Here is a 27,119-nt window from a genome sequence, read left to right as displayed (position 1 = left end):
GCGGGGCACTCACTCACCCGGGCTGCCGGCGTGTCCCGCGGCGGGAGGCGAGCAGGGGCGGCCGAGGCGGCTTCGGGACGGTGGAGGAGGAGGAGGAGGAGGAAGAAGACGCCGTAGGGAAGCGAGGGGCAACGACCCGGCCGGCGGGACCAGCCCCAGCCCCAGCAGCAGCAGCAGGGTGCAGGCTGCCGGCATGGCGCTGGGGGTGGATGGAGGGGGGGTGGGGGGGGGTGGTGGTTGTTCACATGCCCGGAGCGGGGCAATGAATAACCACGTAAATAGCGATTTTTAATTAATTCACAGTGCCCCCCCGCGCCGGGGCGGCGCAGAGGGCGGCCGCCCCGGTCTTAAAAGCGAGGGGTACCCATGGCGGAGTGGGCGAAGGGGGGGCGGGGGGCCCGACCAGCAGCGGCAGCAGCCTGCGGCCAAGTGCCGGCGCCCGAAAGTAAAAGGGCAGGCGGCGGAGGCTCCTCCTCGAGCCTGACATCACCCAGCCGCGGCTCGGCTCGGCTCGGCACGGCCCGGCTCGGCACGGCCCCCCCCGGCCCGGCCCGGCCCCGAGCGGCCGCCCCCTCCCGCCCCGCGCCGCCGTCGGGCCGCCCGCTCCCTCACCCGGCTGCGCGCAGCAGCTGCATAATTGTTACTGCTGGTTTTTAAACGATTTTTGTTTTAAAAATATTTTTATTTTTACTTTATTTTTCCTGATGCATCTCCCAGCAGCGCTGGGCGAGCAGGAAAGCCCCTTGCCCACCGCCCCCAGCCACAAGCCACCGAGGAGGTGCCCTGGTGCCGCAGCATTATCGCTACCGCGCTTAAATGCAGACCGCGCGCAAGTCCCGCGCCCCGCGCAGCGGCCCCGGCGGGGTGCGGGGTGCGGGGTGCGGGGGCCCCGCTCCGGGCAGTGTCACCCCCCCGCTCCGGGCAGTGTCACCCCCCCGCTCCGGGCAGTGCCACCCCCCGCTCCGGGCAGTGTCACCCCCCCGCTCCGAGCAGTGCCACCCCCCGCTCCGGGCAGTGTCACCCCCCCGCTCCGAGCAGTGCCACCCCCCCGCATTTTGCTCCCAAGGGCAGTGGTGCCCTATTTCACTTTCCAGGCCCCACGCGCGATGGATGTCAGGGGGACGAGGCCAAAACCACCCAGCTGCCATAAGGACGCCCCGCACACGGCTGCGGGGGGGTCGGCTCCGTTACACTCCCGCGCTCATTTTTGAGCTGCAGAGAAACAAAGGCAGCGATGGGATTGATCGAGTCCCCTATCGCGCCTCTGGCTGTGACCACTACAGCTTGGGAAGCAGATGGAAACCTGGCCGATTGTGCAGTGCTCTGCAGGATTGAAAAGTTTCTTTCCACATGAGTGTGGTGAGCATTAGATAGCCCCAAACTTAATTCCCATTGAAATCAAGTCCCTGCCAAATAACTTCAACTCTTTTATTGGGTATAAAGCTAACCCGCTCTCTTTTAAAGGCCAGGCAGCAGCATTTGTGGCCACAACTCCTTTGCAGTGGTGGATTTCCCAGGCTGGGCTGTACGAGAGGCAAAGGATTTCCCTTTATTGTTCTGAAATTCCCTTTCATAACTTCATGCTCCTGGCTCTGTGAAAGATAACGCCACAGAACAGCAATTAGGGCTTTGCCGAGGCTGCTGGCAGACCAAGGTTGCCGGCATCCCAAGCTGAGCTCTCCCTCCCCAGGGAACAGAAACTCGTCCTGGGCAGCCTCTCCCCTCTGGGACCTTTGCTTTTCCCTCAAGCTGTTTCAGAATCAGGCTTAATTTCCACAAGCCCAGCAGAATCCGACATTTCAAAGCGAGGGATAACAAGTGACAATACACCACATCCAGGTAGCTGCAGCCTCGGACAAAACCCAAATCTGGTCCTCAGCCTCCCATTCCCCGTTTCTCCCTTCACCAAAAGCCCAAGCCGATGGCTGATAAACACAAACTCTCATGAAAGCCTCTTTCCACCCAAAAGGTGGCACTGATGAGCCCACACCAGCATGCTAATGTCCTTGGCTTTACCCAGACCCAGGACTGGGTCGCCCCTGCTCCCCTGCTTTTCTCGCAATGTGTGGGTGTTTTCTGCACCTTCCCACACAGCTTTGCAATGAAGCACACTTGGAAATCTCGGCTCTGCTGCTTGTGTAATCACGGAGGAAGCCACTGAAAAAGGCAGCCCCTTGAGGCACCCCTCTATCAACCCGTTCTCTCTTCTGTTCCCTGCAAATTTTGGCATCATCTTGCTTCAAATTCGCTTAACCTCAAGGAATAAGTTAACCTAGTGTCCGTTTGGGAAGTATTACATGTTAGAAAATGAAGCAAAAAAAACCCCAAAACATGACAACACTTTAATTATACAAGTAAACATCCCAGTCCTGGCAAAGGGGATATCTGAGTGACCCAGAAACCACAGGCAGTTACCACCAACGTGCATGATCAACACAGGATATCTTTAGGCTGCTTCAGCCTATGTCAATGTACTCACACATTTTTTATGGATTAGGCTGTGTAAAAAAAATCTTCCTCATCGATAAGATGGAGAGACCAATACACCACTAAATAACGTGCCCTTGTGAGACTGAGTTAAAGCTCAGATGAAGCACTGTGAAGTATTTTGATACTTTAGGAGATGGCACAGGGAGCATAGAGCAGCAGCTCAAATACTTTGGGATATCTTTATACATGAAATGAAGGACTCCACATTACTGATTCCTAGGATAATAAGTAATATCAGTAACATTTATGATTCTTCAGAAAGTTTTGTTAAAAAAATGAAAGTCTTGCCAACAAGCAAATCTGACACTTTCCTAAATCCTTTAACTGTGCGATACAGGTGAGGTCGCAGGGGCAGAGAAACCCCTCTGAGGTCAGCTATACACCATCAGGGCTGTGTGGGGCAAATAAAAGCCAAACCCAGCCCTGACATGAAATGAATTCTCTCCTGTCCGCTCACTCTCAAGCTCGATGACCATAACACCAAGCCTACAGCTCTCAACCCTTTCCTCCCACCTTTCACAAGAGACTTCCCCAACATCTAAGCCACGTAGCAGCTCCCTGCTCTTACTGCATCCTTCCAAGCTGTAAATCCAACCAGCAGGAAGCACGGTATCAAATGCTTTTCCAAAAAAGTCTCAACAAATTCTTCCTACTGTTTTACTCAACAGGCGCATCGAGAGCAATAGCAGAAGCAGGCAATTGCAAAACAAACGCTGCTGAAAGAACAACTGGTGTCCGTATCGAATGGCTCCGTCTCCCCGTGCCCCTGCGGTGTGGCTGTAGCATGACCCCCCCAAGCTGTGAGCGGTGAGGACCTTTATTAACACCCTGTGGGGCGGGGAGCACCTAATGCCCTCTCCCAAATTGCCAATAAACCTGCCCAGGCTGCTGTAATGCTGCATTTCTGAACCAAACAAGGCATTTTGTGACTGTGACAGGGATGACCATGAGGACTGAACGCCCATATGCACCTCCAGCACCAGGAAACGCTGGCCAAAGGGGCCTGTGCTGCCCTTGAACCAGCCTCATCCTGGCAGAGCTTCATATAGGCAGGAAAACGCACCATTGGGGCCAGGGACTGCCCATTGCAGCCTCTGCCACACACGGCAGCGGTGAGGCTGCTGCCTTCACCAGTCCCAGCAAAAGCCCCACAGCATAAACCCGTGTGTTTAAACCAGTATTTACCATCAGAAAATGATCTGTCACCTCTCTCCGCCATGGTTCCAGGTTCCAGTCATGAGCAGCACATTATTCACAAGCACCTGGAAAGGAAACACCAATATTCAGGCAGTTTCAGACTTCCCAAATGCAATCCCTTCCCCCCCCTCAGATGCCTAATTTGCCAAGGTTTAGTGGCTGCAAATTTAAAGCTACTGTGTTTTCCTGCCATGTTATTTTATTTCTACCTTCACTGCTTCATAAGGAATATCCCTGCACTGAAGAAGTCAATTTATGACTGATTTTTCTGAGCTCCAGCTCCAACAGCCACATGAATACATGGGGAAAAAAAAATCTCACTTTTTTTTTTTTTTAACTGGATTTTTTTATCCATTGGAGCTGCAGAGGGTGGGGTGGTGGGGATACCACCCCTGACACCCACGTGCCACATTAGACACCCTCTTGGGAGGCCAAGGAAGATGCATCAGTGGTGGGAGAAGGATGTGCTGCAACAAGATGATGTGTGGAGCACGAGCACTCATCAAAGGCCACCGGCGCTTGGCTTTTCCCTTCGTGGTCCTGGAGTTGTTTATCCCCGTGGCACAACTGCACACTCTGCTGCTGCATCCTGCTAATAATCGTTCCAGGGCAGCTCTGGGCTGAGAGCTGCTCCCCTCCCTTCTTCAGAGGACAAAACTAATAGGAGATTTAAATGCATGAAATCATGCCTGAGGAGTCGGATGGGCCAGGCAAACCCTGATGTAAATTAATGCCACCACATCCTCCTGAAAGAGGCTGTTACCTCAGGCAACTCCCTGAATTATGTATAAAATACATTTAACACTTCCATCTGAAAGCAACCAGCACATTTAATGCACAAATGAGTTAAAAATAAACAAACACCTCATCAACACAGGAAGCTTCTAACATAACTGTATAAACCATGACTGATATTAAACACTGATTAATTGATTCCCACCCATTACCCTGTTTGGAGGGAGGAAAAACAATATTTCACCTTGATTTCCACTCTCCAGATTGAGGGGTTGGAGACACATGACCGAATTTGCCTGGTTCTGCATTGTTTTGGTCTGAAATCACCAAAAACCACAGGAGTCTCTACAGAAGGAGCATCTCTGTAGCACTTCGTCAGGATTACTTTGACTGGTCCCTTCTCTCTGCTTCTATAGGAGCCTTTCACAGCCCCGGCCAATGTCATGAAAATCCTGCAGCTCCCTTGAAACTCAGCCCAGATCTGTCCAAATCTTGGATCAGGCTCATAAACCTCAGACAAGTTTTAAGTTGATGATGAATTAAAGTACAAAGTGAATGTTTTCTACTCCTGGAATTTGTTATTAAAAGTCCTGAGTTTCTGAAGTAGACAGATAGTTCCTAACCAAGTAATTAATTACCTTCCCCATCTCCTCTCAATGCCGTAAGCCATCCATTAATGGATCCTAATCATCCAAAAGGCACTTAGTACCTAACCATTTTTCTTGAAATTTTGGGGGTGGTGGTATTTTATTGATTTGTTTTTACGAGAATTGCTTGCCTTGTACCTCTATTGGAAGCAACTTGTTCCAGATACTGCCATTTGGAGGTCAGAATGGATACAGGTCTTGTGGTCTCTTCTCATCCCTCATAGAAAAATGCAAAAATTAAAATGATGGTGCATTTTAAAACACCAAACCAAACAGCCATTTAAATCTAGCTGGGAAGAAGCAATTCTAAATTTCTAATTTATTTCTTTCACGATCCTTTTCAGCCAGTTCTGGTTTGGAGCACGTCAAGAAAAACCCAGCCATTTCGGAGCTGAGCAAAACACTGCACAGCAGCATCCTTAAAATCCAGAAAGAAGCCCCTCCAAAGTTTACAAGTAACATTTGGATCCAATAAAACCACAGGTGCGCTCCTTGACCACTGCATTTCTTGGAGCGCACCCATGCTTCCATTCACTCTCACACGAGGGGGGCAAATCCCAGGTATTGGGGGTCACATACATGAAAATCATATGAAAAAAGCCACAAGGAGCAGAAAGCGGAAAGGGAAGGAGCCTCTCTTTAAAGACATACAGGCTTTAAAGCTATTTATTTCTAGCCTGCAGTTTGCTGCTAGAGCCTCTCATCCGTAGCTTTTAAGGCTGTTACTGCTGAGGTCTCACCTCATCTCAGGTTTAAGTGATGCTATGCCAAATCTGAGTCTCAGCAACACACTACTGTGAAATATAAGCAAGTCCATTATATACCTCTTTTACATAGAGTTACCATACTTATAGCCTGTCTACAAAATTTTCTGTCTTTTATCTCAGTAATTGCCCTTTCTAAAAATCACAAGGCAAGGGCAATAATTCAAATAACCTCGGTTTCCCACTAACCTAAATGTTAATCCTAGGCTGGCTCCTGTGATTCAGCAAATCCCTTCCAACATTGCAGGTGTTAAGCAAGCATAATGCTGTTTAAGAAACTCTGTCTGAACTAGAGATGCGTGGATGAGAGCATACCAGCTCACAGAGCACAAAGAGCCGTCCATGCCTACATTCTGTCATGCACAGAAGCATCATCTTATATTTTGTCATCATTCTTTGCTACTTCAACACTGTGGTCACAACTATCTGCTGTGAATAAGTGACCATGGCAGGTGCGTGATTTTTTTGGCCACCATACACAGCAAAGACCATCCAAGGAAACTCAAAGACCAAGAGAGAGCCAAGAGGGCAGAAAAAAAAGACAGGTTTGAGCTGAGCTAAGGATTTAAGGAGCTTGGTTCTCCTCATGCAGACTCCTAATGGGACACACAGGCAGATCTGGGGAGATGATGACAATTTATATCAACTGAGGAGTTGTCTCTTAATGCCAATAACACAATAAAACTTTGTTTTTCTCCTGCCCATTCTTAGTCTTGATTATTTTTGCTCTAAGTTTTTTGAGGCAGAAGATTCTGATTTCCAGACCTGTTTAGTGTTGTAGGATCAGAAACACATCATGAGCTTCCAGGCAATAGTGCAAGGCAAGTAATAAAATCTTTATTTTCACTGCCTTCTGTGCCTGTATGTTCTGCAAAGGAAGCCGTCAAAAATAGAGCCACCAATTTACAGCTGGAGTCTTCAAAAAGAAACAAGTCCAAGCTTTCATATCCACATCCCTCTTGTGATGTTTTCACGCCCCGACCTATTGCAAAATATTATAATTTTTCAAATAATTAATAAAAAAGTAAAATTTCCAGCTGAAAAGAAAATAATTATAGATGCTAACAAAGCTTACATGGCTGAGAAGATAGGAGGACCTTTTCATAATGACATTAACGGAGCTGTAACCTATATGGGACATATGATGCTCAGATCTGGGTCCCAAACCCATCTTCAGGGAACCTGAAAATTCATGAAAGCTGCAACATCTGGAGTCACAGCCTGGATCCTGGCGGGGTGAAAGCAGCACATTCCCATTTGCAGTGGCAATCCCCACCTGAATTTCTTCCCTTCAACCACTAAATGTGAAGCTGATAAATTCTTACCCCTAATTTCACCCATTTTTTAATAGTGCTATAGGAGCTACAGATTTTTTGAAACAATCCAATCTTTGGCAATGCAACTGCTTTTTCTTTCTTGATGGAAAAGCTTCCTTGATGTATAAAGCCCTGTATACCTGTACAGAATGAACTCATCAAGTCTCCCAACACTAACGAGTCTGTGGGGTTATCAGTGCTGACATGAGGCTTCCCTCCACTCTTACTGTGCCAGAGTTAATGCCCCAAGAAAGATCAGTGTGTCCCTTTTCAAGTATTAAGTGGGAAAGTTGCTCTACTCATGACCTGTAATGGCAGCAAGGAAACCAGCCCTGTGCAATGCATTCCTCCTTGCAGATATGAGGGGAGAAAGGACCAGGTGCCCATACTTACTGGGTGGTGCAGGGAGCTGGTTCCTGCTGTGCTGGTGGTGCCAGTGGAGGAGGTGGAAGAGTTTCTTCAGCAGCAGCACGTGGAGCCCAAGGACCAGAATCCCCCAGGCACAACGTACTCTGCAGAGCATCTCCTCTGCTGCCAGGTCCCAGTAGCAGCTATTGCCATCTGGCACTGATGCCAGCCCTGCTGCTGCCTTTTTCCAGAAATACCAAGGTGTGACCCATCCCTGCACCCCAGAGCCCTCTAGACATCCTCTCACCAAGCCCCTGCTCAGTGCAATGCCTTACCCCAGCAGTCAGTGGAGGCTTCATCAGCAGACACAGCTGGAATTGTTCCAGAGGACATTCAGATGCCAAGGGCTGCTGGAGCTAAAGGGGCAGGACGGGGTGTCAGGGGAAGGGGACAGCTGCTGCAGACTTAGTCATCTGAAAGCAAAGTTGTGTAGCACCTTCCCAGTGCTGCTAGACCAGGGGAGAAGCTACTTGTATCTCTGACCCCTCACATCCCAGTTTTGGGGATGAGCAGGAACCATGGTGTCAGAGACACAAACACTCCCCACCACCAAGTCATCTGGCTTCAACCAGTGCAGCTCCTCAGTGAGGTACATGGCCAAGGGACCTTCCCCATCCTCCCTCTCTGGATGTCCTGATTGCTGCCTTATTTTAAGAAGGGAATTAAACTGCTTAGAAGCTAACAAAGAAGTTAACTCAGGAATTTCTGCCCATTAATCACTTAATGCTGTGCTCTGGGATTTTCTTTTGTTCAAGCTACAGAGAAACGAAGGGCTGGGTAATCCCCATCTTTGGGGGGGGGGGGGGGGGGGGGGGGCGGGAAGGCATCCCACAGTATTTTCATGCGACAGGACTTTATAAAATACAAGATTTTACAGTAATGGCACTATGGTTGTTTATCAAACTGTAACAGGGGATACCACATCATCATGAGGCTTGCCAGTGGTGGGTCAGCACCAAGGAGTGTTTGAAGTCTGTACAACAGCAGTAGCTGCCAAGGTCAAGAATGCTACAAGCACAGGGTGGGCCCTCTGGAGCTGTGGGTCCCAGGGAACCCAGGAGAAGCTTCAGCACAGAGCCACATCCCAACAGATCCAGACTCTTTGGAAACCAAAGACAAAAGGCAATGGAAGGAAGGGAACCCTGGAAGGAGCATCTCCAACACAGAACAACCAACTTGAGGCAGCCCAGAGCTGGCCACACAAGTATAACTTCCCTCTTGCCTTTACTGAGATAGATTAAGTTTAAAAACACTTACTAAAAGACCTGTAACCTTGAAAAATGAATATGCTTTCTGCAGTGCACCCAGATTGCTCTCTTCTTCATCTCAGCAGAGAGCCTCCTTTTCTTCCATCTGTAAGAAAACTGGAAGAGTCAAAGCTGCAATCGGCTACACCATGAGATGGGGCAGGGGTCCCCCATGGCCCGTAACGCCAGGGCACCGAGTGCTGGCAAGCAGAACGGTGCTTAAAGGCATCGAGTACGCCCACAGCAAGCACAGAGAGGAGTTCCTGGTGTCTCAAGCTTTTATTGCACTGAAGAAGAAATAAATAATCTAAAGGCTGAAACAATCAGACATTAAAGGAAGGGAAAGGCAGTGATTTCCCCCTCCTTGTAGCATCAGAACTGATTTGTGGTGCTGGAGCTTGTCTCAGCCCAGAGCCCTCCCTTGCACCTCTGTGGGGCTCCACCAGGACCGCTGCCTGCAGGCAGGACAGCACTCAGCAGAGGGGCTTTTCCCTGGGGAACACAAGCAACAGTGATGGGAGTGTCCGTGTGAGACCTCACCCCACCCCACAGCCACTGCCCACCAACACCAAGGTCTGTGCAGGAAATCCTGAAGCATTCTCAGCTGAACATCCCACATCCCGAATCACAGACACAGGAGAAACGTCTCCTTGTGGGAGCTCACTATGTGATGGGCTCTAAGCAAAACAAGCAAAGATGAGGATAAATGTATTTTGTTAAGGCACTTCTGAATCATCCGTCCCCTCAGCCAGGAGATGCTCTGTTTGGACCCAGCTATGTTGTCAGGTCCCAGGTGTCATGTCAGAAAGGATGTCGAAAATCACTATGAACAGCTCCTAAGACATCATTTCACAGTTTTAGAGTAGAGGTCATTATACTGCATTACTCCATTTAAATGTGAGATCCCAGTTGTGAATATATTTCATAATCTTCTTGCACTTGCCATTGATTCTGGCCTATTGTCTAATGCCTTAAAGTACTTTCTAAGACCTTGGTAATTGAAATGCTGAGGTAGAAAATTACTGTATTACAAGCAGGCAAATTCATGCCAAGAGGAGAAGTGAATTGACCTGGAAGGTCACATTCATCCGTGGCACAGCTGGGAGAGGGGTGCTGGCTCCTGCTGCCGAGGTCACTGCTCCCAGGCACAATGTGTCCCTAGTCACCCAGAGGACATGTGAAATGGGGTGTCGGAAGCTTTTATAGCAGCAATGGTCTTTAGAGCTCAGTAGTGCTTATAATTGAATTCTTTAAAAGGATTATATTGTCCTCAGTAACTCATCACTTCCCTGGATTGGCCCTTTCATTTGCATTTTTGCCCCCAGTTTGGATAAGATTCAAAACCAAGCAATGTTGTAGTTTGCATAAACAAGCAAACCTCAAATACATAAATAATTATTCACATCCTTTTCGTATATATTCAAGTATTCACAAGGCACCATGGCAGCCATTAGCATTTCTAAATGCTTTTTGAAGTGACAGCTTGTTTGGGTTTTTTTTTGGTGTCCTTTACTGGAATTGATTCCCAAACTCCTCTCTGCTGATAAGCGAGGACTGGTGATAGCGGTCCCGTGAAGCAAAGTCTGCGTTCTCCTCCGTGAGCTGTGTGGTCTCCATGCCAACTGTTGCAAAGGACGGTGTCACCACAATCCGCTCCTTGGGAGAGGGCCTTCTCCTGCAAACAGAGAAGCAGAGGTGTCTGCATCACCCCTTGTTTGCCATCCATTAGCAGCCGTGCTCCCGGCTGAGCAAACAAGGCAGGGTGCTTCAAGAAGAGGCTAAATCCTTCTCAACACCCTTGGGAGGCATAGAGCTAATGTGCACCTTCTAAGAAAAATGTTTTCACAAAAAACATACTCCCCCCGGCAAACACTGGAAAATATACATTTTCTTAACAAATAAGTTTCCTCTTTGGATGTTGGCTATGGCAAACACTTTCCACACTGTTCAGGAGAATAAGGGGCATGAACCATTTCTAATGAAAAATACCCTTCTTATAGTTAACTTAAGCTTTAGTGTACAATTATTTTTGTAACTCTCTTAAATGAAAGAGATTTTCCTGCAATCTCTTTATCCCAGAGGCTGATTTTAAGAAAACCTTACTGCAAATCAAAACTGTAAGAGCTTATAGCACTGACTCAGACCTCATTGAGCACCTAAGAGCCTTAGATGTGTCAAGGATCCTTGGTTGCCTCCAAATCTCTTACAGACTAATGAGATTTCTTCTTTACCTCCAATTCATTAAACATCTTGCCTGGATTTCAAGAAAACAGAGCTTAGGAAAAACCTGTAAATTAATTCAATGCAATTTCCTGCAGCGTAGCAAAGGTGGGCTTCAAAATGACCCACCTGACCCCCAGGCAGATCAGAATTGTCTTTGTGCCAGCATGAGCAGGAGCCCTGGCATTAGGCTAAATTGACTAAACTGGCTGGCTGATGCAGAGATTGCACTCTGAGGAGAGAGAGATAGGATCAGTTTCTGCCTTGGGCACTCACCAGCTCCCCACTCAGCCCTCCTCAGCAGGGTCTTTGCTCATCAACTGCAGTGACAGAAGCACTAAGGATTGTGCCAGTCTGGTAACCTGCAGGATAAAATCCCCCTGCGACAACAGCATCTTTACCCACAAGAAGTGGGGCTGCTTCTCTGGGAGGGATAGTTTCTCCTTTCCACACATGGTAATTCTCCATGAAGCCTCGCATCTCAGCTAGCCTCCCGTGGGGAACATCTGACAACAGGCAGGAGACAGGGCTGAGACATACCAAGGTACAACTGGGAGGAAAAGTCCTGCTCCATCATCATAGCTGCATGGACCTAAAATGACCTGCCATGAATCTGCCCAGATGCTGAGGTGGAACTGGAGAGACAAGTGTCCAGAATATGAAGCAGTGGGGTCTGACTCACTGGGCCACAAGTAATGGGGCACAGCCCAGCCCCATGCACCCTGTCCCCATCCTCATCTCCTCACCCCTGGCTTGAGGTCAGCTCATGTCACTGGTCAGCAGACATGAAAAGGGGTGGGGGACAACCCTTTACTCCAAATGAGAGATGCAGAAAACAGTGCACACCCTCTACACCCCCACACTCCTCTTCTTCTGGGTAGTCTGCCTAACCTGGGCATCAACGCCTAACGCTTAGGCAAATGGACAGCTTTACACAACTGCTGTGAGAAGAGGCAGTAGGTGCGTGAACAAAGCTATCTGTGGCAAGAGATGTGCAGGACAGGTGGGTCTTCAGGGACCCAGTCCCATACTCGGACACATCCACTGGTCTGATAGAGAGAGGGATGGATGTGATGCCAGAGAACTGACTTGTCTGTTCTGGGCCGTGCCAGAGACCTGCCATGGGGACCTAAGAGAGGTCCAGTCATCCCCGGCTTCTCTCCCAAGCCACCCCTGTTACCAAAGGCATATGGCCATGTTATAGGCACTGTGGGCAGAGGTAGGAGCTGGAAAGATAGATATGGGCATTTGCCAGTGTGTTTAAATGCCCAGACTTTCATTCATTTTAAAGAAGCCACCAAATTTGCACACATAATGCATGGCAGCTCATGTTGTGCAGTCCTTACTACAGTGCTTACCCACCTCAACAAAAAAGCAACCCAACAAATTGCGAACCTCAAAATCCAACTGCATTGTACAGCAGCAGAGATGGTCACCACCCTCTACAGGAAACCCAAATGGGATAGAAGTAATTATTAATAGGACCAAAACAGATTAACAAAACTAGTTAATAGCCAACCAAACAAAACCCTTAAGGTCTTATGGGAAGGAAAAACCCAAGACAATGCTACTGCAGTCCCTCAGTACTCAACGGCTCCTTCACTGAAGACTTTGTTTATTGTATTTGCCCTGTAGCTATTGAGGCTTCCCCCACAATTTCCTCTGAAATTCGAGCACAGCTGCCACATGTGCCTGTTCCACCACTACCACAGTAATTCGTTTTCAATGAATGGTGGGTGGAAAAGATGGAGTTTCCTGTTCCTCGTTTCCTACCAGATTTTCCAGTTCTAACCTGAGCCACCAAGGTTGAGCACAGACCTTTGGGGTAAGATAAAGCTTCAGGCACTGAGATATGGTTAGCAGCTCACATGTCCACACATAAGGCAAAGACTCCAGTTCTCCCACTTACGTGGCCAGCCATACACCAGGTTAACCGGAGCAAACAGTTATTTTTACCATTATGAATAACTTTGAGTATGCAAGAAGGGACTGCCTAAGGTAATAAGCAAGTCAACTCTGCCGTCCCTCCCTGTGCACATTAATGCGTCATGGGGAACAACAAGCACTGCCTTGGTCACTGCCAAGTGACTGGTACCAACCTGCATGAGGTGATCAAAACTGACTTAATCCAGCTGAAGAAACTGAAATTCGCTGCTGCTCCTACAGAGAAAGGCACGAGAAGTCAGTACACTGCTAATTCTCTCATAATAGCATTACACCACTGAATTTTTGCATAAATCTCAAACCAACATACTTGCTATTAGCCTTCAGTACACAAAGATTTTGCAATGGTGAGAACACTCCTGCAGTCTCCCCACACACTGCGGCTTTTCAATGATTGTCAAGAAACTTAACCCAAATTTCGCATGGAGAACAGCTCTCCCTTCCTAGACTGACAGCCTGTGAAAATCCCAGTAAAGCAGTGAGCAAAGCACAGACACCCGCTGCAGTACCTTTTCCGCCCTGGACAGCAAAGATCATTCCCACTGCAGGGATGGGGAGACAGAGGAGCCATTCAGCCAACCTCAGCCAGGGTGGCTGTGATCTCATCGTTCCTTCCCTCTTGTCTGACCCCATGGAGAGTTGGCTTAGCTTATTACACCAATTTTTTCTGATTTCTCTGTAGATTCAGTGTCCTGCACTGGCTCACTGCAGGGCAGGGAAGTGCCCAAGCTGTCAGCAAAAGCAGCAGCAGAAGTTTGTGGTGAGGGAGAGGGAGGAGAACAGAGACCTGGCAGCGCCTGCTGGATTTGGCTTAGGCTGTTGGGGAGGAAGAGCAAGAAGGAGGACGTGTCAAAATCCCAGAAGATTTCTGTTCTGAAGGTCTTCCTCTAGTCCTTGGTCCAGAGCATCTCTCAAGCCAGTGTCTTCCAACCCTTCTAGACAGAAGGGTTGTACAGTCCTTTGGAGAACAAACTCACAGACTACTGGATGCCACATAACCACAAAATAATGTTCACTCACAGCCAAAGAAAAATCAGGCTGAACTTTTGAGTGTTCATTTCTAATTTTTTCTTTGCCATGCATTGTTTTACTGTATGCATGGGAATGCATGTGCAAAAGAAACCAAGAATAAAATGTCTAATGACACTGCTATTTGTCAAATCACCTTCCAAAATCCCCTACACACTGACAGAATTTCTTTTTAAAGTCATTTTGGGTAAATATTTCAAAAGCAGATAACAGAGATATAATACAGTGAATATACAAAGCCAAAGAAAACGCCAAAGCCTGAAAACATTATTTGTGTTTTGCTTAATATATGGGGGCCATAAAAAACTTTGTTGGAACTGAGACATATTTCAAAAGATACAAATTAGGAAGTACAATCTCAGCTCTTTTCTACTATCCCATATAGATACATAGAAAAGAAGTTCCTTAAGTAGAAAGAAAATTGCTGAGCAATGTTTTGACGGTTACTGAGTGACAACTAGTTTTGGATTTTTTGTCAGGGTTTCTGAATCTAGTGCCTACTTAAATAACCTTTCATCTAAATAAATCCAGTTAGCTATTTCTGCATTGCCTAAAAGACAAGAACTCGGGCTCCTGATTTTTCTCATCCAGGAAAAAAAATTGCACACCCATGCGTGCATGCATGCACCCATATATGTATGTATGCACCTATGTATACGTAGGCATAAGTACATGAGTAGGCACACACTGTGTGTATCAGCCTCTCCCCTCAGAGACACAGACCAATGCAAAACCCTCCTGCAGCCGTGCCAAGGACCTGTAGGCTCTCATGAGCTGCTTTCTGAATGTGCTTCACTGTTTAATTTTGGACTTGTTTAAGCCGATCACATGCACAGACCTTTCTAACGCCCTCTGCCTAAAAGTACTTTCCTAGATTATGTTCCTAATATATTCAAAACTGTTTAGTTCTGGAATCAAAAGGCTCTCTTGTTCCACAGTTATGAATGCTGAGATTTAATGAGATAATCGTCATAATTCCCATTTTCCTTAAAGTTTTCTCAGGTGGATTTAGATTGATTAATTAAGTTTATTAAAATGTATTTACAGCAGATTTTTCTGATTGCTGTGATACATTTACAATCTGCCATCCCTGTTAAGTCTCAGTATTAGTATCTGGCTTTGCTGTTTAAAATACAATATAATAAAGTAATAAACACGTTCAAACTATCAAACCAATGCTAGTTACAATTAGAATCCAACATAATATTAAAGACTCGGAGAGAAAATGTATTAAAACTAGCAATGAAACAAAACCTCATCATTCACTGTGTCATCTGCATATTAAACACAAGAGTCTCAATTCCTAATTAAGTTAAATTAAAGTTCAATGAATTTTTAAGCAGGTTTAATAATACAGCAAAAAAAAAATACTCACCAAGGGGGAGCCCTGGGCTCACTTGGCCAATGTAGAAATACAGAATAACCGCTGCACCCAGGCTGACAAGGGTGTAGATCCACTGAATGACAAACATTATGATGAGGGACACGATTGCCTGTTGGAGAGACACGGTTTGTTGTTACCCCAGAGTCCGTAAGATAATATAATGATGCCAATCTGACAGTCCTTATTCTGCAAAGCCCAGCAGCCCCACTACCTCCTCTCTGGCCCTGTGGGACAGCTGGCAGTGCAGTGCCCAGGCAGGCTGCTCACCTTCAGACACAGCCTGACACCGGGTCAGCAGCCTGTTCCTCACCCTGGCAAGATGAACATGCATTGCAACTCTAACAGAAACTCTTTAATAACTGAGGCAGTGAGGCTTTCAAGTTGTTACGAGAGCATCAGCAAATGCTCTTTTGTTTCTACTGGAAATGCTGCATCTTGGTTTTAAATACAAAAGCAGTGCTTTGATGGCATCTCCGCACCTCCATCTTTCTCAGGGTCTTCTTGGGAGCACTGTGTAAGAGACATGCACAGTCAGAACCCAGGACACAGGCACTCAGAATTATCCTGATGAGTGTTTTGGTTTAGGTGTCTCCCTCTTAATGATGCCCCGGGATGGGGACACAACAGAGGCTCTGCTTGCACAAGACCTGCTGCACAGCCCAGGTCCTGCCCACGGGAGGAATGATGCCAACTGCAACCACGTGGGTTGTTCCTGGGCATTGGTGGCTGAGGCTGGCAGTGCAGCAGAACCCCTTGGGAACCACACCATCTCCTGCCTGCAAAACACTCCACAGCATGTGGGTTTTGGCCTCAGGTAGAGCATTTCCACACAGTGTTATCTGAAAAGATTGGGGTATGGCATGGCTGAGGTTTCTTGGCAATGAGGTTCCCATGTTACTGACACAATTGGTGAAGCTCAAAGAGAGAGAGGGCAAAGGGGAAAGGAGCCAGGATGAACAAATGCATCTGATGTTTGCTTCTGTGATTTTATTTTGCATTGATGATCCTTTCTCTGCTCTGCTGCAACCTCCTTCCAAGACTGACTATTGACAGGAAACCAAATCTGCTTTAATGAACACATCAGACATCTCTGTAAAGCAAATTCCCCCGCGAAGGCCAGGAGCCGACCACTCTGCAATGACACGGTTTGGGAGCCACATTAATTGCTGGGCCCAGAGACAGCATCAGGGTGCAACCTCCTAAAGATGTCATCGCCAGAGAGGAGCCTCCACATCCACATCCACCCCACCCCCGACACCGCAGTCCGGTGGGACCCCTCACCAGAAGCCAGCTGCTGGCAGCAGCAGCAGTGAATTTGAAAAGTAGGTGTCAAACTCCATCTGAGGATTAAACTAAAAGGGTTTAGTGTGTTGTTTCAGTGGGTTTGTTACATTTTACATACAGCTATGAAATCCCCATCTATGCAGCAAAGCCATATGGGTCATTCATTATGCATATCTGACCCTTTCCCTGTCATCTGCCCAATAATCCATCTTTCCAAGATGAATTTAAATGTCTTTAAACTCCTCGACAGCTTGAGACAGAAGCTACTTAAAAGCTATTTATTCTTTAAAGTAACGTGCTGGACGAATGCTTCACTTTCCTCCCTCAGAAGATGGAATTTCACAGCCGGGCTGCTGGTATCAGGAGGTCAGCACTAATGAAACTCCACCCCAAGCTTGCAGAAACTGGCTCATAAATAAAAGCAACACAGCTTTGAAGCTAATGTCTCACTCCATCCCACAGCAAGAAAAAGCAGGCTGGCACACAGTGAAAAAGGGACACTGATTTTTTTCCCAGTCAGACATGCATCTCTGAAGTCCTAAGATACAAAATTTTTGGTTTGGCTTGAGGTTTGGGTTTTTGCTGTTGTTGTTTTAATTAATATGTCATCTGGCTTTCTCTGAATTTGAATGGCTGGATGCATGGTACCTTGAGTACTTAATTCAGGTGACCCGGAATACTAGAAACAAAAGCCATTTTAAAGTACCGGAGTGCATTTACACTGCAGTAGGGGAGGAATTTCCTCATTTTGTCCCATCAGAAACTAGTGCTCAAAATAAAATTACTTACACCAGCAAAAGAAATCCAATGGTTGAAGAATTTGGAGTAGAAGGATTCTGGTATTTGCTGAATTCCCAGCTCTGGATTTTGTTGCTTTATAGATGATTCTACAGGAAAAGAAAGAAAGAAAGAAAAAGAAAAAAAAAAAAAAAAAAAAAAAGAGAGACATTTAGAAAGGAGCTAAAGTGGAATATTTTCTATTTTACATGACCAGACTCCAGAAAACCGGAGCAGAAGTTCTAGCTGACAGCAGCGTATGGAAGAGTTAAACCCAAACCTCTACAAAGAAAGCAAAAAAGAAGTGCGAGAAAAAAGCCAAGTTGCTAACTCTGGTGCTGAGTCCATTTGAAGGTCACATCTGCCTATCTCTGCCTCAGTTCCCCTGTTTGCAGAAGACAACAAATAAAGCTTTTCTCCATTGGAAGGGTTTACAAAGCTTAATTGACTAATGCCGATAAAACACTACAGCACTGAGATGACAAACTCCAAGCAAAGACACAGTATCAAATACCCCTATCACCAACAAAACCAATTCAGACTCTTAGCTGTGGATGTTGAATTAAACTCCACCCGTGGCACAAGGACCACTGCATTTTGATAGCCTAAGTTATAGGCTCACACAGCTCCATCCCTCCTACACTGCACCAAGATGAAGTAAACTCCAAGATACACTCCAAACCTTTTTAATGTACAGTGCTAAGAGTGCATGTGTAGAATAATGAGTATATAGTAAACAACCCTACACTAAATATAGTCCTGCCTGCTTTCCTGTGATTAACCTGCCATAGGAAATTGCATAGGATGCACTTTGATGAACTCTACCCTCACTTGGAAGAAATGATTTTATTACTATGAATCACCAAGTGACAGCCCCGTATAAAGCCAGTTTCACACCTGCCTTCAGGAAAGGACTGAGAGGACCAAGGTTATACACCATTCCCCCATGAGCATGGAGACATCCATCTCCTACAGCCCTTACCTTCTCCTCTCCGGCTGGAGAGTGCCGGCACCTCACTGCAGAGCTGCGCTCCCCGCTCCAGCAGCCCGGGTGGCTGCTGGGCATCCGCAGCAGGTGATGAGCATGGACCCATGTCACGCCGACAGCCCTGCTCAGCCAGGTCCTGCTGGCTCTCGTCGTGGGGCTCTGCAGTCTCATCACAGCCGTACTGAGCTGGGGGAGCATCATGGTGGAAATCCAGGAGAAAGCTGTCTTGTAAGGTCTGCTTGGCTGGCTTCTTTGCCTTCTTTTGTTTGACCTTCTGGGTTAAATTCTCAGCTCCTCCTTTTTTGCAAGTACCTTTCTCACTACGAAATGGTTTAAAAAGCTGGTCCATGTCTTTTGTGAATTCTAGCAAGGTACCATTTGACCTGCTTTGAATTACTCCATCTGCTGCCCGGCTGGAGGGTTTGTTGGAAATTAAAGGCTGGGAAGAGTGAGCAGGTCTAGCATTTTCCAGCTGGGTCTCATGAGGTTTCTGCTGAACGTTGTAGCTCAAGGACACCGAGAAATAGGAATAGTCTACAGCAATATATGTCAACATGAAGTTGATGGTGACTATGGGAGCAAGAACATTCACTTTCCCAATGAAGACAAAAGCCATGGTGATGAGACTTGTTAAGCAAATTGCAGCCACTGGAGTCTTGTTGGGTCCTTTCTAGTTCATAAATAAAACAAACTTACATTTAAATTAATAACCATGAGCCTCGCTGTGAGGATTCTCCACTTGCTCAGCTGCCATGGGTGGTTACCTGGGCAGTCTGCAGTATCCCCTTAGTCATGACATACATGCATGCATGTGCAAGCAGAGGCTCACCAGCTTAATAAATTAAAGAACAGGCTGGAAGCCAAAAGCTGCTGAGCTTCCACCTCACCTCTGAGCCTTACTCAAGATTTGTCTTTGGAAAATTAATCCACTCTCACTCCATATCTCCATGGTAAAACAATGTCATTAAAGCAGCAATAAACCTTCAGAGAGATTTGTGGGGCTTGTGGGAAGTCTGGCAATAAAATGTGTTAATTAGAGTTAACTGTTCATCTCTAATTTCTCTACAGGACTGCCAATGTAAAAGCTTTGACTGCCAGACACAGTCAAGGAAGCTCTGCCTGAATGGAGCAGTGCCACCTTCACATCAGCAGCTTCTGGCCCTGCCCTGACATGAGGCTGAGCTAAATCCATGGTCTGCTGAGCCTGGGCACTTGGGCTTTCACTCCTTCCGTCCAACCAAGCCACATCTGCCCAGCACAGGGAGGAAAGCAGCAGAGAGGTTAGGCAGCCGGGATGCTGGAGGGTGGGAGTCAGCCCCCAGCAATGCCAGGTATGCACTGGGAAGGCAGGTAGCCAGGAGAAACACTGCCTGCTCTTCAGGTTTGGGGTGGGGTGAAGGCAGGGAGAGGAGGAGAAAAAGAGAGACAAAGCAAAGGGCATCGGGCTGGAAAGACTTGAGCCAGCACCTTATTAACTTTAATCCTAGGTCTAACATGCCCTTCCTTGGACCAGGCACTGTCTTGGTAGTTTTGGTACCCAAAAAGCCTGTGCAGGCTGCATAAAGACCTCGCTGGAAATTATCTTATATCTTACAAAATATCTCAGGTTTTCACTTACTGCATGTGCTTTTTTTAATAAACACACAGCTCAAATGGAAACTATTTCTATTTCCTCCATTCTTATTTATTAATAGAAAAGGGGACCTGTTCTGGACCTTATGCCTTTTCACAATGAAATAGAAATACAACTCGAGGACAAAAGAACACAGTTCTCAGAAAGCATCTTCAGTATCAGAAAGATGTACTGAGATGGGGAACATATGGGACAATCTCAGGATGCCTCTGGCTTGGGTTTAACTCTACAGAAAACACTTGTGTCCTTCCCATCAGCTGGGTTATGGTGACTACAACACTTTCTTCCACCACGGAAAAGAAGAACTGATGTGGAACAGATTGGTAAGGGCAAACTAAATTTATTAAGTTATTAATATTAACTCTCCATAAACCAAATCTAGACAATTTTCAAGGTGTCAGAGAGAAGGAAAGGAGAAAAGTGATCTGCCTTTGATTTCTCCCCTCTTTTTAGGCCCTTCCCATCATGGCACTCTGCCCACACAGAGTTCAGAGCAGAAAATTTGACAGAAAGAAAGAAAGAAAACTATCAAAGAAGAGAAGGAATAAACTTTGCAGTCAACTTTGCTAAATCTCTGAGAATTTCACAAGGGTTGCCAAGTGGAGAACAGCCTGTTCTGGGATCAGCTGACAACTGCCTTCAGGAGCTGGAAGTTTTTGTTGTCATTATTATTGCTGCTTCCCCTATAATTATTACTATTTATTATTATTGCTATTATTATTACTTTAATTTTAGAAAGATACTTTGAGAAACATAAAACAAAGGACAGAAAATTATTATACTTATAAAACTTAAATATTTTTAAACGTTCATAAATATCAATATTGTAAAATATTTTTCTGTATTTACAAGCTGCCCTGAAGGAGCAAAACATCATAAGGTTTTGCAGCCACTCAGCACACAGTCAGGTACTGCAGGTTATTGAGAGTGAAGGAATTATTTTCCTCCTGTTTAGAAGAAAAGAATACCATAAGAAATTGTTTGCTACTACAGAGTCCTTAATGACTGGTACTTTGACTGATCTCAGTAGAATGACTCATGTGAATGAGGATTATTTGTGAGGACAGGAATAAAGCCTCCTGTCATATTCAAAACAAGGCTTTGTTTCAAAGCATATCTAAAGCTTAGCAGCCCCCTAACTTAACCTTTTAAATCTATTATTTGTTTTTATTTTATAGTGTCCAAAAGGCACCTTATCTTACAAAGAAGTGTCTTTTTCTCCAGTGTGCACAGACTGAATCCACAGCACCACGACTAGCCATGTACTCAGCTATGAGGTTATCAAAGAGGATAGGAACAGCTCAAAGAAAATGTGCAGGAAAGAAGAAGAAAAAAAATAAAGAGGCAGTTGCCATCCATTTCACCAAGTGCTTGGACAAAAGCTTCAGGCCTCTGCCCTGGACAGGGGAGCAGAGAAGTGCTAGGTACCTCTCTTGGTCACAGTTAGGTTCAGCACCAGCATAGATAAGGCACTTTCAGAAAAAACCCACAAGCAAAGTTGTATCATAAGTGGTTGTTTTACTGGGGATGTCTCGAAGAAGTGGGTCTGAAGGAGGAAGGGGACGGAGGCAGCCCAGGGAGGGCTGTCTGTGTGTGGGGGCAGGACAGACAGCCCTGGGGCTGGGGTGCAGAGGTGGGTGAGTGAGATGCTGGAGTGAAGCAGGGCTGCTCCTGCGTGGTGCTGAGCCCCACAGGAGGGTTCAGGGCAGAGGCGGTGCAGCACCGGGGACAGGCAGGGAAAGGACCACAGGAAGCTAGGCTCTTGTTTTTTTAATAAAACCACCCATTTCCTGGCTTTTCTGACTATGCATAGGGTACCAGATCCCAAGTCTTTCCCTCCTGGCATTTCATACGTCCCCCACCTCACCCCACAGACACATAGAAATCCTGGCTTCTTGAATCACCAGTTTTCCTTAAGGTGAAGGTTTGACAGCAATCTCACAGAAAGGATGACTAACCCCCCGTCCAAGGAAGGCAAGCATGGGGATCACGTTCTCCTGGGCGATGCACTGCAGGATCCTGGGTGCTCCATACAGCCCTCCCATGCAGGAGGCCAGGGACGAGATGTACAGGCCTAGCAAAAACAAGAAACCCACCAAGGATACCTGGAGGAAGTGGAGAGAATGCAAAGTTGATTATATTGTTCTTTAAACACACCTAAGGAGTCTTAAATACAGGTATTTTAAGAGATGACATACATGTTGTAACATTGCTAAATGAACAGAATGAGCCCTGGGAAAGCAGCAATTTAACTGGTCTGTGGTATAAAATGCAAGCAATTAATACAGGAAAATTATCCCATAAAAGTAATTTAATACTGAACATCCTGTACCGACAGAGCAATTTGACAAGCTCATATCCAAGAAATTCTTTGTCACTTGGAGCAATTGCAGCAAAGCAGCAGCTATTAGATTCCACTTAAGTAACTGGAAGTGAGTTTATTTCAGGAGAAATCACTTATATACAGAGCACATCATACAGGAAAAGCTGCCCAGACTTCCAACCATCCAAAACAGGAAGACAAACCCCTGTGTCCCAGAGGGGAAAACCAATCCTGAAAGAAAATCCACAGTAAAACCAAATCCAAATTGCCACTTAAAAAAATGGCATCTCAAAGAATATGCTCTGAAGGATATAATACAGTGACCTTATTTTCCTGTCTTCAATGAGAAAATAATTTTCTTCAGCCAACATGAATCTTTAAAAAAAAAATGTTTAAAGCCATAGTGATAACAAGGCTGGGATTATTACAGGTTTCTAGTGAGCACCCTTTCAAACGGGGAGCATCTCCTGCAGGCATGGAGGGAAAGGAGGGCAGCTCCTGGTCTATCACACAGAAGCAAGGACTGGGGTCTCCCTGCTGTCAAGAGCTGCAAGCACAGGCAGTATATCTAAAAAAAACCCACCCAAATACACAAAACCCCACAATATGAACACTGTGCAAGAAAGCTTTGAAATGGGAGTGCTCCTGGTACCGTGGTGTAAGTGTGTGGGCAGACACAGCCAAGGAGACTAAGGTCTAGGGCCACCTGAGACATGCCCAAGTGCTGCAAGACCACATGAGTCTGACAGCCACCCACAGAGAAAGGCAAGGCGTGGGGGTTAACACCAGCACAAAGGCCAGGCAGGGAGGAGAAAAAAAAAAAAGCAAATTTTGGTCCAGATCCATCTTGCCCATACTCCACTGAAGTGAGCTGCTGGAGGCACAGGCAGATATCTGTGGCAAGGGATGTCACCAGATGCAGGTCCCCTGCATCCCACATGTCCTTTGTTCCCACCTCCTCTTGTGGAAAATAAGGTCTAAATGAACATGGGTACTCCCAGCTTCTGACCCTCTTGAAGTCAGGTGACACATGCTTTATTAGAAAGAATTACACACATTTGCATGGCTAAAGATGATTCAAGCTACATCTGCCTTTTCCTCATCTATGAAATCCACACACAGCAAAAAGGAGATTGGGTAAAAAGCCATGAAATGCTCGCTGTTTGGGAAAGGCATGTAAAATTAATATCGTGGTACAGAACTGTTCAAATTTCCTACCACAACATTTCTTTTCCCTATGACAATCCACTTGGCCTTGTGAATTTTATCCTGGGGGACAGAAGAAACTTGAGGCAAAGATGAGCAGCTATCAGCCTTCATTAGACACTCAATGGGGATTCTCCCCTTCCCTCTCCTCTAATCCTGCCTTGCTTTGAGAAATACTTGGAAGAAACAATCAGTTGTGCCAGACATCATATGTTATTTTAGCTGCCAAAAATTTTTGCATTGAAATGTACTGCTTGACATTCAAATCAGGGTTAGAGGGGAAGAGTCCTTTTCACCAAGCCTGATGAAAGGGTTTGCTGGGGGTTTTGAGCATGGAGAGTGTGAATACTTTGAAAGAAACTGGCACTTCGAGCTCATTAGTAGTGAAATTACTGAATCTCAGTTTTATGTTTAAAAAGCCAAACAAGTATTGTAAGGGAGAAAAGCAGTCAAGCACTTGCTCACCTGTGAGTGACAGAAAGGGAGAGCTTGGGTGTATAATGAGCTCTCCCCCCTCCCTCTCTTCACACAAAGTCATTAAAATCTAAAGCAGCTTGTAATAACTCAAAGAAGCAACGTGAATACTGGGATTGCACCATTGTTTTGTTCCATACTAGGGTTTTGTTTGACTCTTTGGGGGTTTATATTTAACATTATCAAATATCTTCACATTCTTTCATCCTTTACTGGGAGATGTTTCATTCCCCTCCCCTCACAAGAGTTTTGAAGTTAAAACACAACTTTAACAATCTCTTTCTCTTCAGCTGTTTCATTTTAAGCTGTTTCTTTTAGTTATTGTACCTTTCGCCCACTAAATCACTGACATACAAAGACATTGCCTTAAAGCAGGTAGGCTCATTTTTTTTTTCCCCTAAAATATAAATTATTTTTTACCTCAGCAGGAAGTGGCAGGAGCCCCACCAATAATTTGGAAGTTATTCTGGGGGCTAGAGGAAGTCTAAAGCTACAATTACTTTGAAAGAAAACAAAGCCAGAGTTTCAAATTGATATTTTGGATTAAAAAAATATTACAAATCAAATAAATGGCAAACATCTCGATTTTAAATTAACCATAAGAAATAGTGTCAAACATGGTGAACCCATGATTTTGAGTAATGCTGAATAACCGAAGGTTAGCCCTTCCATATCCCATTTAAAGTAAAACAATAGCACACACCAAAACCTTTTGCTCTCTTTTTAAAGGCCTGCAATGATAAGGTTCATTGCCTCTAACACTACAAACCTTCTTCATGTATATATACCCATGTGGAATGTCTCGAGTTTAATAATCCTATTGCTCGCCCTGCAATTACAGCCCGGTAGATATGGAAATGCAAGCTTCACTTGACTTAGTAAAGATAAGCAGTGGGGTTCTTTAGAGATTTCAATTTGGTTTAAGCTTTCACCAACAAGAAAGGATACACTGAATACAATACAGCATTTATCATTAGACCACATTAGCATATTTTAGCTTTTAAAGCTATTGCCGGGTGATTATGCCAAGATTCAGCATTACTGGATATGCTGGTGAATGCAAAGCTATTCAAACCAATTGTACACTAGGATTTGCAATGGGGAAATCCCCCTGAATTTCAATGAGGGATGGGCACCCAAATTCCTTAGGCTTTTGGAAAATTCAAGCATTCAGTAAGGCAGATGGCAACCTGAAAGCACCGTTCTATAAAACCACACTGGGTTATTCAAACAAGTTACCTTCTCTGCTATCATGAAGTCATAGCGGAGTGACTGACGGGTACAAATGGCTCCCAGCAAAAAAACAAAGACCATGTACAGAAACCACCTGCAAACAATAAAAATAAACAATTTTTTTCCAGCAAGAGAAGACCATTGAGAATTCTGCCCATTAGCAGAGCCAGGAGAAGGTCAAGTACCCCCAGACTGGGTCTTCAACCACTCTGCATGGGCTGTTCCTCCATGATTTAGCCTCAGGGCTAAATTTAATACTGGTCCATGTTACCTACCCTACCTACAATGCACCAGGGACAGCCACAGCGTGACTGTACAGTACCCCTGAGGGGAAGTTACCTGCACTCTTGATGTGTGCATGGGGGAGATAACTGTAGCAATAGGACAAGGGGTAATGTTTTTAAACTAAAAGAGGTAGATTCAGACTAGAGATAAGGAAGGAATCTTTTATGAAAAGGGTGATGAACACTGGAACAGGTTTTCCAGAGAAGGTGGTAGATGCCCCCCGCCCCCGGCAGTGTTCAAGGCCAGGTTGGACGGGGCTCTGAGCAACCTGTTCTAGTGGAAGGTGTCCCTGCCCATGGCAGGGGGGTTGGAACTGGATGATCTTGAAGGTCCCTTCCAACTCAAACCATTCTGTGATTCCACGATTCTGCAGGTACACGAGTCCCCTCATCTGGCAGTAACACTAAACACCACAGTCAGCCTGCTCTGCAACCTCAGTCATGACCCTCCTCTGGTGTCTCTGGCCTTTCCAGTACTCAGGTGGAGGGATAAGCTAGTCTGTCTGCAAAGTCCAGACAGCAGAGATATGAATGACCACTGTCCATCTATCTGTGATACTCCGTGTTCTGTGGAATCCCCTCACATAAAACAAGCACCAATTTCAGCAGGAATCCCTCTAAATTCTGAAGATCCTACCTTTCTGTCTGACCCTTGGTATGCAAGTAAAAATAATAATTTCAAAAGCCATTCAGGTGGCAATGAAAGCTGGCAGGGAAACATACTTTTTTTTTTTTTTTTTTTTTTTTTAATATGTAATAGTATTTAACTCCTGGAAAGCAGAATTTCCTGGGGGAGACACTGCTTGGGGATGTAGAGCTCCTCCATCCCCCTGGCCTTGCAGGTGGGTAGGTCTTCTCACCTCTCCTGGCCCATTTTCCCAATAATAAAAATTGTATTTTAAAATATTTTTTATATTTTCTATTCATATAGAAAAATTAAGCACTTTGAAATTAACAGCAATAAGTGACAAAATCACACACCCCAAGCCTTCAAGAAATTTGCATCCCACTCTGGGAGACCTGGGCTGCAGCAGCACAACTGCTCTAGTGCCAACACAGATCCCACCCAGCAGAGGAAGGACTGATTACATCTGCATTAATGAACCTCTTCTCTAACCCACCCAGAGAAGGTGGTGGTAATGAATGATCATTTGAATGAGAGCCAGACTTTAATTTTCCAGATGGCTGAGTAATAAAAGGTTGATGGGAATATGAAATGGATTGGTCACATCCAGGGCAGTCTCCAGAGAGTAGATATTCCCCAATCTATGACTTACGAGGTTCCAATAGCGGCCAGAGACCCCAGGGGAATGTTGGTAGCAGGCTTTTGGAGATCTCCGCTCATATTGAACCCAGCCATTACACCTGTATTTTGTAGACATAAATGCAATTTAGAGTTAATCTAAGTTATAGCATATATAATACATATTATAATATGTAATATATTTTAATCAGCCAGTTAATTGACTACTTCAGAACAGTAACTGTATCACTTCATTGCGCTTCCAGACACACAAATACTGGCTCCCATCGACT

At 45.7% G+C, this 27,119-nt stretch overlaps 2 protein-coding genes across 5 annotated transcripts in view; both read right to left on the bottom strand.

Moving 5' to 3' along the window:
• HEG1 (heart development protein with EGF like domains 1) overlaps positions 1–414 on the bottom strand; it is a 56,080-nt gene extending 55,666 nt beyond the window's left edge. For all 4 annotated transcript variants that reach the window (XM_074910076.1, XM_074910077.1, XM_074910080.1 and 1 more), the window contains exon 1: positions 18–414. In XM_074910076.1, coding sequence (XP_074766177.1) covers positions 18–195 — 178 coding nt within the window. In that variant the 5' untranslated portion in view covers positions 196–414. The remainder of the gene's footprint in view (positions 1–17) is intronic.
• An 8,776-nt stretch (positions 415–9,190) lies between these two features.
• Positions 9,191–27,119, bottom strand: part of SLC12A8 (solute carrier family 12 member 8) — a 50,269-nt gene continuing 32,340 nt past the window's right edge. Inside the window, exons 6-13 of the mRNA XM_074910647.1 lie at positions 26,861–26,948; positions 25,306–25,393; positions 22,022–22,168; positions 18,425–19,100; positions 17,455–17,552; positions 15,373–15,490; positions 13,124–13,184; positions 9,191–10,479 (exon numbers count right to left, since the gene is read on the bottom strand). Of these exons, the coding sequence (XP_074766748.1) occupies positions 10,314–10,479; positions 13,124–13,184; positions 15,373–15,490; positions 17,455–17,552; positions 18,425–19,100; positions 22,022–22,168; positions 25,306–25,393; positions 26,861–26,948 (1,442 nt within the window). The 3' untranslated portion in view covers positions 9,191–10,313. The remainder of the gene's footprint in view (positions 10,480–13,123; positions 13,185–15,372; positions 15,491–17,454; positions 17,553–18,424; positions 19,101–22,021; positions 22,169–25,305; positions 25,394–26,860; positions 26,949–27,119) is intronic.

Source organism: Athene noctua, chromosome 7, assembly GCF_965140245.1.
Source record: "Athene noctua chromosome 7, bAthNoc1.hap1.1, whole genome shotgun sequence".
Classification (NCBI taxonomy): domain Eukaryota; kingdom Metazoa; phylum Chordata; class Aves; order Strigiformes; family Strigidae; genus Athene; species Athene noctua.
Note: the sequence above shows the minus strand (reverse complement) of the source record. Positions and strands in the feature narration are given on the sequence as shown.